The sequence below is a fragment of the Etheostoma cragini genome, chromosome 4, assembly GCF_013103735.1.
Source record: "Etheostoma cragini isolate CJK2018 chromosome 4, CSU_Ecrag_1.0, whole genome shotgun sequence".
NCBI classification, from domain to species: domain Eukaryota; kingdom Metazoa; phylum Chordata; class Actinopteri; order Perciformes; family Percidae; genus Etheostoma; species Etheostoma cragini.
In genome coordinates, this window is record NC_048410.1 from 28867365 (window position 1) to 28881903 (window position 14539).

General features: G+C 39.5%; 1 protein-coding gene across 1 annotated transcript in view; it reads right to left on the reverse strand.

The window, feature by feature from the left end:
* Positions 1–3347: 3347 nt before the first annotated feature.
* The window catches only part of rims4 (regulating synaptic membrane exocytosis 4), a 59274-nt gene continuing 48082 nt past the window's right edge, over positions 3348–14539 (reverse strand). Inside the window, exons 5-6 of the mRNA XM_034869422.1 lie at positions 12719–12858; positions 3348–5582 (exon numbers count right to left, since the gene is read on the reverse strand). Coding sequence (XP_034725313.1) covers positions 5364–5582; positions 12719–12858 — 359 coding nt within the window. The 3' untranslated portion in view covers positions 3348–5363. The remainder of the gene's footprint in view (positions 5583–12718; positions 12859–14539) is intronic.

Below are 14539 nucleotides of genomic sequence, written 5' to 3' on the forward strand. Positions count from 1 at the left end.
ACGTTAAGTTCAGATTCATATTTTTCCAAAGAAGAATTCCTCGTTTGTGTCCTCATACCTGGCAAATAAAGCTGATTCTGATTTAACTTTGAAGATAATGAGCCTTAACCCAAACCCTGTTTTCCTAAACCTAACCAAGTACTTTACTTCCATGTCCAATACCTTCTGCTTGCTTTGCTTTTGGAAGTTGAACTCCGGATTTGTGGATTTCTGAGGGCTATGGTCATCTGGTCGTCAGATCTCTGCAGGGTAAATCCAGACAGCTAAGTAGACTAACTGTCCAATCTGAGGACTATGGTTACCTGGTCCTCAGATCTCTGCAGGGTATATCCAGACAGCTAAGTAGACTAACTGTCCAATCTGAGGACTATGGTTACCTGGTCCTCAGGTCTCTGCAGGGTAAATCCAGACAGCTAGCCAGACTATATTTCCAATCTGAGGACTATGGTTACCTGGTCCTCAGATCTCTGCAGGGTAAATCCAGACAGCTAGCTAGACTATCTGTCCAATCTGAGTTTTCTGTTACACGAATAAAACAACCTTTGAGCGTACGCATGTTCCACCAAAACAAGTTCAGTCCTGAGACTATTTTGCAGGGGCACCGTTCCTCCGTCTGGCGCTTAGCACCACCCAAGACGATTGTGGTTGGTTCAAAGAAATGCCCTTTAACCAAAGCATGTTTTTTTCAGGAATCCAGACCCTCCTCTGCAGCAGTTTGGAGGAAGGTCTTGCAAAGGCGAGGCTACTCCCTTCATAATAACGGCCTAGTAAGCAAACTAGGAGGTAGGACAAGGCCATTTGGTACTGATAACAACTCCAGCGCCCAGTCAATCAGCTAACATTTGAATAGGGTGATGGGTTGATGAAATCTAAGAGTAACGTTTCTCTTTCATCCATCTTTAAGTGGGAATCAGCCCTCAATATGCGTTTACATTTTGGCACAAAAGAACACTGACAGAAACACATTCCTTGGGTCACAGAAAGAGGAGTTAATTGATTTGAAATATATTTATAACATATTTATTTTCTAACGTCACCTCATTTTTACACACAGTCCCTTGTTGTTCTCCCAGGCAGTCATTGATAGAATGTTTATGTTACTCCATGTCATTTTCGACTGTAAAAAATGATCCCGCATTTTTCAAATCAGAAATTTTAATGTAACATGGGGTATTATATTTCAAATCCTTTTAAATTTGACATATAGATTTCCTAAAGACCACATAGCCACCTGGAGTAAGTGTATGTGCTGGGTTTAAATGACATGAAATGAAATCTTAACATTTGATTTCTGGTTCCTGCATTCAGATTTAAGCTATTATCAACTGGTTTTAAATCAAAAATCGTGCATGCTTTAAGGTTTCTCTTGGCCAGCAGGACATTCCGACTTAAAACATGTTTTGGAATCACATGTTTCGAAATTCCTGATATAGATAAGACAAACGCCCCAAGATTAGTTAAATTGTCCTGATGAACATTATAACTGAAAACCACTGGCACGCTTGTCATTATCCGCAATTTGCACTGTAAAACAAAACAAAAAATGCAATGAAAGGATGTTTCTTGATTATTGCTTTACAGAAAGTAGCTGATTTGTTTTTAAATAAATTCATTATTAATATCCCTGCAACACTGCTACTGGTAAAAAGACAGGCCACTTTTGCAAACTTGTTTTCAGAGTAAAATTACTCCAGTTTGGATAATTTATTTGAAATATTAGTTTATCAATATGAGACAAATTAGATTTTGTTCTGAAATCTTGCTTCAAAGTTAAAAAACTAATTGGTTTTTGTCTCTTTATACAGATCCGAGTTGTTGTCTTTGAAAAGAAAAAGCCCCAAATAAACTTTGAATCTGAATTCAATTGCTACATATATTTGTATCAAGCCAACATACTAAATAATTAATTTCTCTGCTTTCAGTGTAGCATATAGCTCATGCTTAGTCTTATAAAGTAGTCTGCTAAGTTTTAATCAGTCATGCGGATGCTACCAGCTATTGCTACAATCTTACCTTAACTAGCAAGGATATCCCTTCCCTCCCTCAGAGATTTAACATTAATCTACTAAATTATTATAGATTAACTTTGGCTTACTTCAAAAGACACTAACATCCATAATATTTACACATAAAAAAGACATTAAGAATCATAAAGTGCCCAAATTAAATACAAATCTTGTTATTTGATCAACTCTAAATCCTCTGCAGTGTGCACCTTGTGTTCCCTTTAAATTCATCCTATTTCTGTGTCCCTTCTTGAAATCTGTAAAACCTGACGAGTGCAGACAGATCCTTTGTTTGGATGATGCAAAGTACATTTCATGCTTCCTTCCTCTCTCTTTCCTTTTCCTCCCTCTCTTCCTCTCTCCATACTGAGTTATAGCATGGCTAATCACCAGGTGCCTTGGCTGTCTGCGGATTAGGGCTGTAATTTAGAATGAAAGGGACGCTCCTCTGCACAGCCGGAATACTGCTGTCAGACGCTGTGAGTGCGTGTTTCTGTTCCTCCCTCACAATGGCACAGGCAATTGAAGAAGAAGAAGAAGAAGACACTTGCTGGTACAAATTGGCACAATAGATACTGTTATTAGACGACTGTTAGCCAAAGCAGAGAAGGAATCATAAAAATGTACTTCTAGACTATGAGCTAAAGAGCCTTCCGAACTAATTAAACTGGGATATACAGCAAAGTGTTCAGCCCTACACATTCAGCCAGCCTACCTCAATTCTTTTGGAAACATCTGTCTTTAATGTATTAGCATCATGTGCCAGTGCTACAGCACAAGTGCAATACCTCCTACTGCCCTTGATGTGACCTGCACTACCAGGTGGATGTGTAACTTCAGAACAACACAGGATAGAATTGAACCAAATGATGACCCTATTCCCACCAGGCTGTTTCATGCTAGTTGTATCTAAATTGTATCCTGATAAGGTTGAACCACATCACATTTGGACGTGATTGGTTCACGCATCTATTATTAGCCAATTTTAATTCTAATCGTGATCTATTGAAATGTATTGCATGCAGAACATCATAGACTGTAATAATAATGGACGAACCTTCCGTGCCTGAAAAGTGAAGCCATGCTTTAAGGGCGTGGCTAAACACTGAGCTGTCAATCAGGGCAGGGGCTTAGCATGCTAACCATTGCCCTCTTTAAGCAACTTGTTTTTGGTGTTTTTGGGTCCACGTCTCACTCTGTTTTCAATTCATCAAAGTTAAATGCGCTGTAGGTAGATCCAGGATTTAGCCAAAGACTTCTCAGTCCCTCCCCCCCTTTCTGCCAAAGCCCAAATGATCTCCTAAGCCCCTCCCCCCAGAAGTTAGAATGAATGAATGCCTGGGCCGTGATTGACGCCCAGTTAGACCCCCCGCCCCCCGGCCCTGATTGGAGGATCTGAACAGGGAGCTGTGGATTTTTGCAAATCGCACTACAGGCTGTAGGTGGAGCCAGTGGAGCAACATTTTTTTATATGTAGTACTACGTGAATATAGGGTCAGTTTCAGCAATTATAATAGAAAGTTTTATAAATCTTACCTACTGCATCTTTAAAGCTAAAAATGTCTTGTTGATCGATCTGCCCGCCAAGGTAACTAGCAAGTGCTAGCGTTAGCTGCTAATTGGAGATAAAGTTTCGTTCTGTACTGCCATGCATGCAGACGAATATGGTCCACATTTACCCACTAAAATCTCCACTGGATGACTCGCTTCAGAAGGGTTAGCGTGTAGCTTAGCACAGCGCCATTGAAACCCTTAACAATACTGGCTTGTTGCGTCCTCATCCACAGCTCAACCTCAACCGTATCGCCAAACTTAATGCTTCATACGTCCACTATTTTTACACTCTATGCATAACATCCAATTTAGTTTCCTGTGACACCAGATATCTGGATCTGTCTGTTTTATCCACTTTGGGATGCATGTTCAGTGGCATCAAACGTTATGCACTAAGAAGGGTTGTGGTTGACACACAACAAATACTTTTACACTTTAATCCCATCTGGTTAAAATGTAATTACCTCCCGAAGTCAGGCAAACACATTTAAAACGTTTTTTTGTGTGTCTTGGGTCAATTTGCACCTGCTCATACAAGCCGGAAACAATTTGAACCCAATTAATTGGCTACAGATTTATGGAACAACCGGGTCAAATGGGGTCTAACATCACTTCTTCTAAGAAACCACATAGCTGCATGTTTTCCTTCCTACCAAACAACATCGGCTGATTAATCTGATAATCCCCTTCCACAAGAGATGACAAAAATCAGACAATGTTGCAAATGCTAGTAATGAAAATATACAAGCCCTTGGGAGCATGGTCATTGGGATCTCAGTACCTGCTAGTTCTTATTAAAAACCATATAAATCCACTCAGGAATCAATTGAAACCTGGCACTGGGGGTAAATACCTGGTAACTTGTATGATAGAAACCCAGCAGGACTCTGGATCCCCAAGATCAGGTAAAACTCTAGATCCTTCCAGGAGATGAAAGAGACTTTCATTACTGCCTCCACTCACAGTCGCATAGTACCAAATTAACATTGAAGGGCCAAACGTGTGACACAAAAACCAAAAAACAACTTGAGTCAGAGTGAAACCAAGATGTCTTGTTTGGATACAACAAATAGGCTAAACAAGGCTATATTATATATTCTTTTATCTGTACTCCTGCTGTGCACAGATCCATTCAACTACAATCTGCTGTCCTCTTGCTTCTGCAAAATGGGACCCTGGTGTCTCAAACAGTCTGAGGGCAGTCTCACTTTGTCTCCAGACTCGTGGATGGACAGATGACACTGAGGAGCTGTCCAGCCCCTGAATGAGGACACAGAAAGACAACAGGGAGTTCTGGGAATGAGACTCAAATGTAGTCTGTGAAGGCGCGTAGCGGAAGCAAAAGCTGAGCCCGAAGTGTGTTGTGGTCCCAATAGCATGTGATCAATGTTGGCAGCCGAGCCCTCCTTTGAAGTATCCTCATTAAGTAGGGTTTTTGTTTTCTCCTCAAAGAGATCTGAAGAGAGCGTCATATTCCTGTGAGTCTGAAGGGCGGTTGGTTGCTTCAACAAAATAAAAGTGCTTCCCGTGAGTCTCCTCAACAGTTTGATAGAAAATAATTAAAGTACAGTATTTCCAATGTACTAGTTAGTAAAGTCCCAAATCAGGAGAGTGGTTCAGACCCAAGTTTGGTTAGACCTGTCGAAGTGCCCTTAAGTAAGATAGTGAACTCAAACCTGTTCCAGGGGTAGTTCCACCTGGGTGACCCAGGCGCCAGGCTATATAAAAACGTGTCTTAGGATTTGGTTGAGACAGCAATGGCATCTTTGTCGCAACAACAGAACTATTTATTTATCTTAAGTCTTAAGAGCGCTCACAACAGGGCCCAATGGTGCTCTCTAGGGACATCTGGGAGGAGTGGCGGATGAGTGGTGCCATCGTTGGGTCCACCATGGAGGACGTAGGGAAGAGCTTGTACCAGCCAATCACCATTGTGCTGAGGTCCAACTCCTCCAACAGGATTCGAGCTACGCCCATGAAGCATTTGCGATCCATCCGTCCATAGTTGCCCCAAACGATCACCTGCGGAAAAGGGTGGCAGGATATAAATGAGGAGGAAGAGAGTCCAAATCAGTTTTTCATCTGTGCGATTTATATGTCATAGTAGAGTTATTACACATAATAAGAAAGTCGGTTTTCTTTAAAATTGATTCATGTTATTTACCTACTTCCATTTAGTTATTTTCTGTATGTGTCCTATTTGTATATTTTATGCAAAAAGGGAGCCGGTTCATTTGCATAACTCATGCATTTCTTGTAAAGATTAATTGCATGTACCTGCAAAACTTAATATAATTATAAAAAGTGGGAAAAAAAGTTAGCTTCCTTTGATTTTACACTAAGAAAAAAAAAGTTCAAAAATGCATGGCTTTTACACCAAATATGTTCCAAAAAAATCATTGACATGATTAAAAAAAGTGAATCCATTAGGCGCTCTGGAGCATTTTAGACACATTGTAACTACAGGTATATTAAGAAAAAGAATGTGTTTTTTTAAACATTAGAACGTGTTCTAGTAAAATCCCCAAAATACAACACGATCTTCAAAAAAATGATGATTAAGATTCCTTTTCCCTTTTTACTGCCACCAGAATAGTTAAAAAAAGGATAACGATGATTGAACTGATGAACTGCAATACATTTATTTGATATATAATTATATAATTTAATGTAAGTGATGGTAGTTAATTTCTTTAACTCAATCCTGCAAAAAACAACCTGTACATAGTCTAGGAAACATGCAATTTTTACCTGACAGTGGAAAAATGTAACATTGTACTTCACAGTATATTTTCAATCCATCTAAAAATTCACATATTGTCATGAATATGATATAATCTTGAATGGAAGGTATTGATGAGCAACGTGCTGTCTACAGCTAAATGTTCTAAATGTTTCCAGCGTAGTGCGGATAAATCAATGTATTTGAAGAGATTTAGTGCATGAACAAGGCTGGAATCGTGCACAGAAAGCCTCCCGGAGGTAATGGAGGACCAGAAAGATGTATTGACAAAATGATAAGGTTAAGAAGGTGTTGTTATTTAGCATTAATCCAGATTGTCTGGGAATCTATTTGGGAGAAATACTGGATCTCGACAGTTTCTCACTCTGTTACAGCGGCACAGAGCAGGCTGAGGTTTCAATTAAAGCAAATGAAGAGGGATTGTGTGTGTAAGGGAGGAATAGAGGAGGAGATGATGGTGGTATTAGAAACGTGTGTGTGTGTGTGTGTGTGTGTGGTGTCCCCTGTTAACTGGCTTACTGATAACATCAGGGCTCATCTCAGACGGCCCCACATCTTGTCAAGGGGCTGACCAAATAATCGATATCTGTCTTTGTGCGTTTGTGTGGCAGTCTTGTGTGTCGGAGCATGCCAGCATACCAATTTGTTTGGTGTGTGTATGACTGTGTGTGTGTCTGCATGCGATTTTTGACCCAGAAGCCGAATCTGCTCCAATCTTCAATCCCTTTCATCTTTATAAAATAAATAGATAAATGGAAACCTCTATATGTGTGCCCGTGATCAGCTCTCCAACAGAGACATTTGGGAAAAGAAGAAATGTATGGTGGAAGAAGAGAAAATGGCTTTGGAGTGTTATTATGGACAATGAGAAACAAACGTCTTCTCCAGGTCCACTTCCTATAGAGTGAAACTTACCCACACACACACACACACACGAACACACACAATCCAGGTGCTGATGGACAGACAAAAAGGGATTTGACAAAAAACTAAACTCAGCATGTTGCATTGAAGTGAGAATAAGTGAATACAGACAATGGTTGGATGGACTTGAATTCAAAGGAAGAGTAAGTGCTTTGAAAATGGATGTGGACATTCTTGCAAAATACACAACATGGTCAAAAGTTCTTTAGGGTACTTTGGTCTGGGGTCTTTTTTGTCTTAGCTTGGATATACTATAGTGTACAATGATAGTCAATGTAATGCACATGTACTGTGCACTGGGGAAACAAAAACAACCTTTACACAAAACGCATGGCCCAATCCAGGAGTGTCAACGATGATTTGAAAGAGGTGTTAAGGAAGCCAGTTCCACCCGAATAGTGAAAACCAGGAGGGACCGTGGAAAAAGTCTGCAACTCCACTTCTCCTCCAATTACAAAGCTGTCCTTTCATATCTTCCAAGGAAACAAACGCTCACACTTGGCATCGTGTGCCAACAATGGTCAATCAGACTTGGCCTCGAGTGTCCCCAAGGACGATGTCAAGTGTCTTTTAAAACAGCCGGAAGCACTAAAGTACCAAATATTGATCATCTCGACAACAAACCCACACAAGTTAAACAGCTGGGTTACCTAGCGCTCAGTCAGAACCGAAGAAGTCCCTCGGATGAGAGACAAACGTCTTAGAGGACCGTGAACCAAGTCCTGTTAGCCTTGATCTGAACCTTCCTTAGAAAACTATGATCTGGATGATTAAGAACCTTCAACGACAATCATATTCTAGATGTTCTTCCAACTTTGTTATACCAGTTGTTAAGGCCATTTCCTGTTTCAACTTTACAATGCCTGCATTAACAGGTTTATAAAGAAATGGCAATGCAAGACTAGGTTGCAACATACTTCTGGATGTAGGTGGTGCTGGAAGCTGTGTGTCCGAATGACTACTTCAGGGTGCAGTTGATCAATGATGGACATTCAGGTGTCAAAAGCACTGCCCAGGTTTACCTCGCCTTGGGGAGCATATCAATTGATTCCCTTTTAAACGGATTGATTTCAGCCAGCAGTGTTGCTGTTATAAATGGTGTGACTGAGCCCTCGAGTGCAGAATCAAATACAGAGATTACTTTAAATGCTCAGCATGTCTCTCTCTATCTGAGCCACTTGCAGTTTTTCCGCCACAAACTCCCCCTGGTTAGAAGAGACAGAATAATAAAGAACGGTGGTGAAGAGAGAGAGCCATAAGAGTGACACATTTTGAGAAAAATACAATAAATCCTGGATTTGCTACTTTTCCCTGGTCTGAAAAAAACTCATATTTATGTGGACAGTAAAAAACATGCAGCATAAGTTGAAAAATACAAATATAAATATATGAAAATAAATAATAATAATAAATACAAAATTAACTGCTGTCACATATGAAGGGAAAATATTCTAACTGTTATAAGTGGAACTGTTTTCTTATTGGTCAACGTGATTTGTTTCCTTGTGTTGTCTTCCCGTCAACTATGAACTTCTTGTCCTTCTGGGTCATTATTTTTACACTTTCGACAATTTTTTCCACATTTAAACTAATAATAACTAATAACTAATACCAACATGTTCACACAAGTTATACACTTATTCGTGGAATTCATGCTCAATAAACTGAAATGATATCTCATTTTTGAGTTGATAAAAAGCAGAAATTATGATTTATTTTGACAAGTTAAGATCAGAGGATGTTGAGTGCATCTCAGATTGTTTTTCAGGCTAATGATAGTTTAGAATATTCGTTCTAGTATAGTAGTATAGTAATAGTCGTTTTGGGGCAATTTGGTTGATCCAAACCCAAATATTTGATATGGAAACTTTAATAAGGGTTCGAATTGGAACCGAGGAGAACAGGAGGGTTAAACTCTAGTCTCTTGTTATGAACTTAATTTAGCAAAAAGCCAATGTGAATAATGTTTAAATTACAACCCGATGGAGATCTTTAGCATCTAAAGGCACTCAGAGGAGTCAGGATAAGCTAACATTCAGCTTGCTAACACCAGAAAACCCAAACCAAACACTCATTAACGTATAAAATAAAATAAAAGATTACATGCCATTCGTCAGAGACGATAAGAGCACAGCAGCCTTGTCACGGAACACAGAGAGGTTCAAACCTGTAACCTTCAACACACACAAAATATTAAAAAGAGACTTTTACTAATGTAAGCTCCAATTTCAAACAGTGACACATAAGACGCTGACTTGAAGGCAAATGACTCCTGTTACCGCCGTTCATGTCTATTTGTCACCATTAGGTGGTTTCACCGTTTCACATATACGATAACTCATACATTCAAAGTGCATTTATCACGCCGGAAAAGAACTAAAGATGTAAAAACACAGCTGCGGTGCAGTGGAAGTGAAGTCCCAGAGCTGTTATAGCTGATGCTACTCAGCTCATATTTAATCTAATACATGATCTTCTTTGTACTGTGAACTGTGATTAAGAATTATGTATATTTTTTGGCTATGCCTGTTATCTAAAGTCCTATTTGCACGGATGGAATGGTAAATAATGAGCGAGTATTAAAGCTGTACGGCGTAGTTTCTGTCGCCCCCATGAGGAACAACACTGCCGGAGCATCCACATGACACAAGCTTTGGGTGATCGCTCCCCCCCACACACTCCTCCTCCACCCAGTTGCTAGTAACCCTGTCAAATAAAGGCGGACACGGAGGATTAAAAAAAATTAAAACATGAGTCTTTACGCCATCTCCCGTCTCCAAAGCTTACCAGTTAGTGAACATACTGAGAAATCCAGCGAGAGTTGTGTGGAGCTGATGTGCTTAATTACCTTTGTATCAGATCCTTTGGCACTGGCTTGAATGTAACGGGTGTTAATTAATATTCAGTAGTTGTGCACTAAAGCTTTAACTCCCCTGATATAAATAGTATGAGACAATTGTATGCAGTTGCGCGTACTGTTGTCATGCACCAAACCATGCAACCTAAATCCTCCAGAACACCAACATAGACTATTATATCAACGTGTATAAAATGATGTGCGCGTGCTTTGTTGTGTTTAAAAAAACCGAGAGTCATGGAGTCAGCTGAGCGCGTGCACTTTAGGCGTTGCTAAATCAGGAAGTGAGAAATTGCGAAGCACTGCTGATTTCCGCGATTTTCATTACCAACTGTGAGAGAGTTTGATGAAACTCAGAGGACACGGCGACACAGACAGCGGATAATTACGAGGGAGGCGTTTAGTGGCTAATTACGCAGCGCCAGCAGGGCCGCAGGCCTCGCCACTGAAAACACACCGCTGTTCCCACCTGCTGATTACTGAGGACACACACACACACACACACACAGGTTATAACAGACGTGCATGGTGGTGTTGCGATACCTTATTCAACCATTACATTAGGAAAGAAAGAACGATAACAGCAACATATTAGAAAGGAATATTTAAAGATCCCCTATTAGGCTTTATTGGATGGTGTTATATAGCTTGTTGTGTGTGTGGTTGATGGATTAATTAAACAGACAGCGCTGCTTGAAACACCTCGGCCACATTCCTGTTTGAGATTCCTAAATTAGCGATGTCACTGATTGAGAACGTCAGCCTAGTTTTTCATATTCATATTTCACATAGGTGCTGCCTGAGCAAGCACAGCCCATTTGAATTTGGTTGAGCAGTCACATGAGAGTGGGCCAGCGGACCAATCAGAGCAGGCCGACGAGCTGCAGCAATTTGCAGTATGGGAAACATAAAATAAATGTATTCATTTAAAGCATGTAAACCTATTCTAGTAGACCCCGGGAGTACAAATATAACGCTGGAAAGGAGTATAATAGGGGTTCTGTAATTAACATGAAACTGCAATAAAGGACACAGGATGAAGTAAGAAAGGGAATGAAATAAAGATTGAAGGAGAGAGAGGAAAAGGATGGAAGGAGCACAGAAAGCTCTCAGTTGGTCTTTTGTGTCATATTTGTTCATGAGAGCACCTAAAGCTCGAACAAGTGAAAGAACCGAATCAGCTGAGACGGCCTGCCTGGTCCCTCAGGTAGGAGGCTCGCTGGAAATGTCAACTCTTCTTCCCAGCGTCTCTTCTACACGTCCTCAACATTTTCTCCATACTCACGAAAAGACAGCCAGGAGGGATTTTTCTAACATTTATTCACCCATACATATGATCCTGGCAAAACTCCTATTTAAAAAAAAAAAATGTCTAAACATCTTTTTTAAACTTTTCTATCAAAGGGCATATACAGTATAATAGAAGACAGACATTAAGTAAAGAATAGAGCCCTCCTTTTAGCCCACCCACAACTTCTTAACAAAAAAAACAATGCTAGACAGCAACAAAAAAAAGGACCTACAGTATAACTAAAATAGTAGGTTTGCACACTTGAGGCACACTTAACATAGTCAAGATGAGGTACTGTAGCCATTGCATGTCATCTGGAAATATACTTCGAGATCTCGGACCATGCTAGACCATAGAGGCCACTCTGAAGAGTCCGTGCACCATTTTCCCCAATATAGTAAAACTCCTATTATATGATGACGATGTGATGCAACTGGTATCTGATTCAAGATTCAAGATTCAAGAGTATTTCTACTGTCATTCCACGAACACTTTAGGAAGTGCAGTGTAGAATGAAATTACGTTGCACCGGACCATAAAAACAAACACAGAAACCGATGCAATTGCAATTATAAATATCGTTAAAATACGATATATAAATAAGATAGCTCGCATTTGTAAATATAAGAAATGTAGAGACCTGGAAGTAGATACGCATATCCCACACATACCCATAAATATACATCATATGCACACATACTGTATCTTCCATCTAGTCTCAGATTAACTTGTATCTATGTATGGATGGCAACGCCGGGCTATTGGTACGTCCACCACTTTGATTCAGACTGAAATAGCTTGAAGAATATTGGATGGATTGCCATTACATTTTGAACAGACATGCATGTAACCAAGAAGATTAATAGTAACTAGAGAATGCAACTGAAAGGCTGACGCCCAGCTGCGTTGCTGGCTTGAATGTGTAAGAAGAAGGTGAAATAGAGCGAGAAGGTAAAAAAGTAGGAATGGGTTTAATTAATATGAATACCAATGAACCTTTTGTGTTTTTTGGGTTAAAACCAAGTAGTACTTTTTATTGGTTTACTACTTAAGTAGTACAAAGTACTTCCCGCACAGGAATATCCTGTTTCCTGTGTGATTATGAATGACCGCTCACGGAAATTCTAGTGAAATTCCAGCACTTCAGTCAGGATTCATGGTTCAAGCCAATAAAGGATATTGTAAGTGGTTTCCATCTTGGCTAATACACTTGCTATCTCATCCTTCTCTTGGTCCTTTTGAAAGTGAACAGCTGAAAGTAAGTTGAACGTCTGTTTCATCTTGTAATATTTGCTGTTTTTTGTGTGGGTTGTGAGTCAGCAGGCCTTGATGGTGGATCTCACCTGCACCACTTTCCCCTGCGGGCTTTCAGAGAAGACCAGGACCTGGTTGTAGAGAGGATCTAGAGACTTCCTCACTGACTTGGTCTTCTTCTTGGCCACGCAGATCCCGTTCTCCAGGAGGTAAACTTTGATGTAGGCGGCTGGAACGACAGCAGACAGAAAAATTCAACGTTAAGAGTTTAAGACTGCGCCCGATACATTAACCCTTGTGTTGTCTTCGGGGCAAATTTGACCCATTTTCTAAATGTCTATACAAAAGTGTTGGTTTCTTTTTAACTTCCTAATTATAATTAACCAAAAACACATGGATGATTCCATACAACGCGCTTCGCAAGTACAACAAAAAAATCGCATCTCTAATTTCATTGAATTTTGGGTGTTTTATTAAATTTTTTAACATTTGAAAATTTTTCAAAGCAGTATCCCAACTGAATGTTGATATATACCAGTCTATGATTGTCCTTCCTTTGGTACGAGTCTAAAAAGTTCATAACTTCTGCATTTTTAACTCAAGGATTAGGTATTATTTCCGAAAAATGAGGTTCATTGACCTGGAATTCCAAAAATAAACGTACAACTAGTAATAATTTGTTGTTAGGGGCATTAAAACACGGTAGTTAAAAGTAGTGTAAAATGGCAACAAAGGGACAAAAGTGTCAAAAAAGTGACACCAATTCCAGAAAAAGTGTGGATTTTTTGTTTTGGCCCGGGAGAACGACAAGTGCATGGTCCAATGGAAGACAACACAAGGGTTAAATAGTGTGGTCACATGATTAAACCCCCACTGTGCATCAATAAATAGAACGTGTATGTGTGGAACTGTGTTGCACTGTGGAAAACTACCGCAAAAAAAGTTAATAATAATAAAAATAATACATTTTATTTGTAATGGACTTTACATTTAAACAAATCTCACAGTGCTGAAGTTGATTTGACACCAACGTTTCTCTTGTTTTCTGTGTGCAAAAAAGGACTCAATCAATAAAGTCTTCATGAAAACATCTGAATAATTAAAATAAATACACTTTATACAAACACATGCAAACAATTGCTGTCATCAGCAGAGTCCACGCCATGGAGAGAGCACAGCGCTCTTTACGGATGCAAAGCTTTGTATTTAATTTTGGACTTTTCATACCGCAGTGCGTGAAAAAGCTTTGAAGAAGCAACCCAGCATATTTATGAATATGTACAGTACTTGTAGGTATAATTGTATGCCCTGGAGTAAAACTTGGTTGCTAGGTGAGAAAAGCCAAAATGATATAATAGGATAAACTTCTGATTTTGACTGACGCATGCATGCCAAAGCCTTTTTTATGTTACAGTACATGACAAGATTAATAATCAGGCACACTGAGCTATGGAGCAAGGTTCACCTTGGTCTTTATTCTATATTTAAATTTCCTTCCACCTCTCTATCTCTCTTTTTTCACTACCATGCTTTTCTTCCATTCACTAAACGGCTCTCCTTTGTGCTTTGCTCTGTTTGTTGTCCTTGTGTCTTTTATGCGTGTCTCTCGCTCCTAGTTTTTCCCACATATAACTTTTGTAAATCCTTATTTGCAGATGCGATTTGGTTCTTATGTAATTAGATTCAATGGCTAGTTTAATATTATGCAACCACAGAGGGGAGCTACAATCAGAGTTAATAGTTTGTTGTTATGCAATCCAACATGCTGCAAAAGTAATAAAAAATAATAGAAGAGCTAGTCCTGTTTTATTTCCTGTAACAGGCACATATCATTGATTTGTCTTGATTTATTAATTTATTTGTATTTTTTTATTTTATCTGTCTTATGCTGCTGAAACTCCTGCATTTCC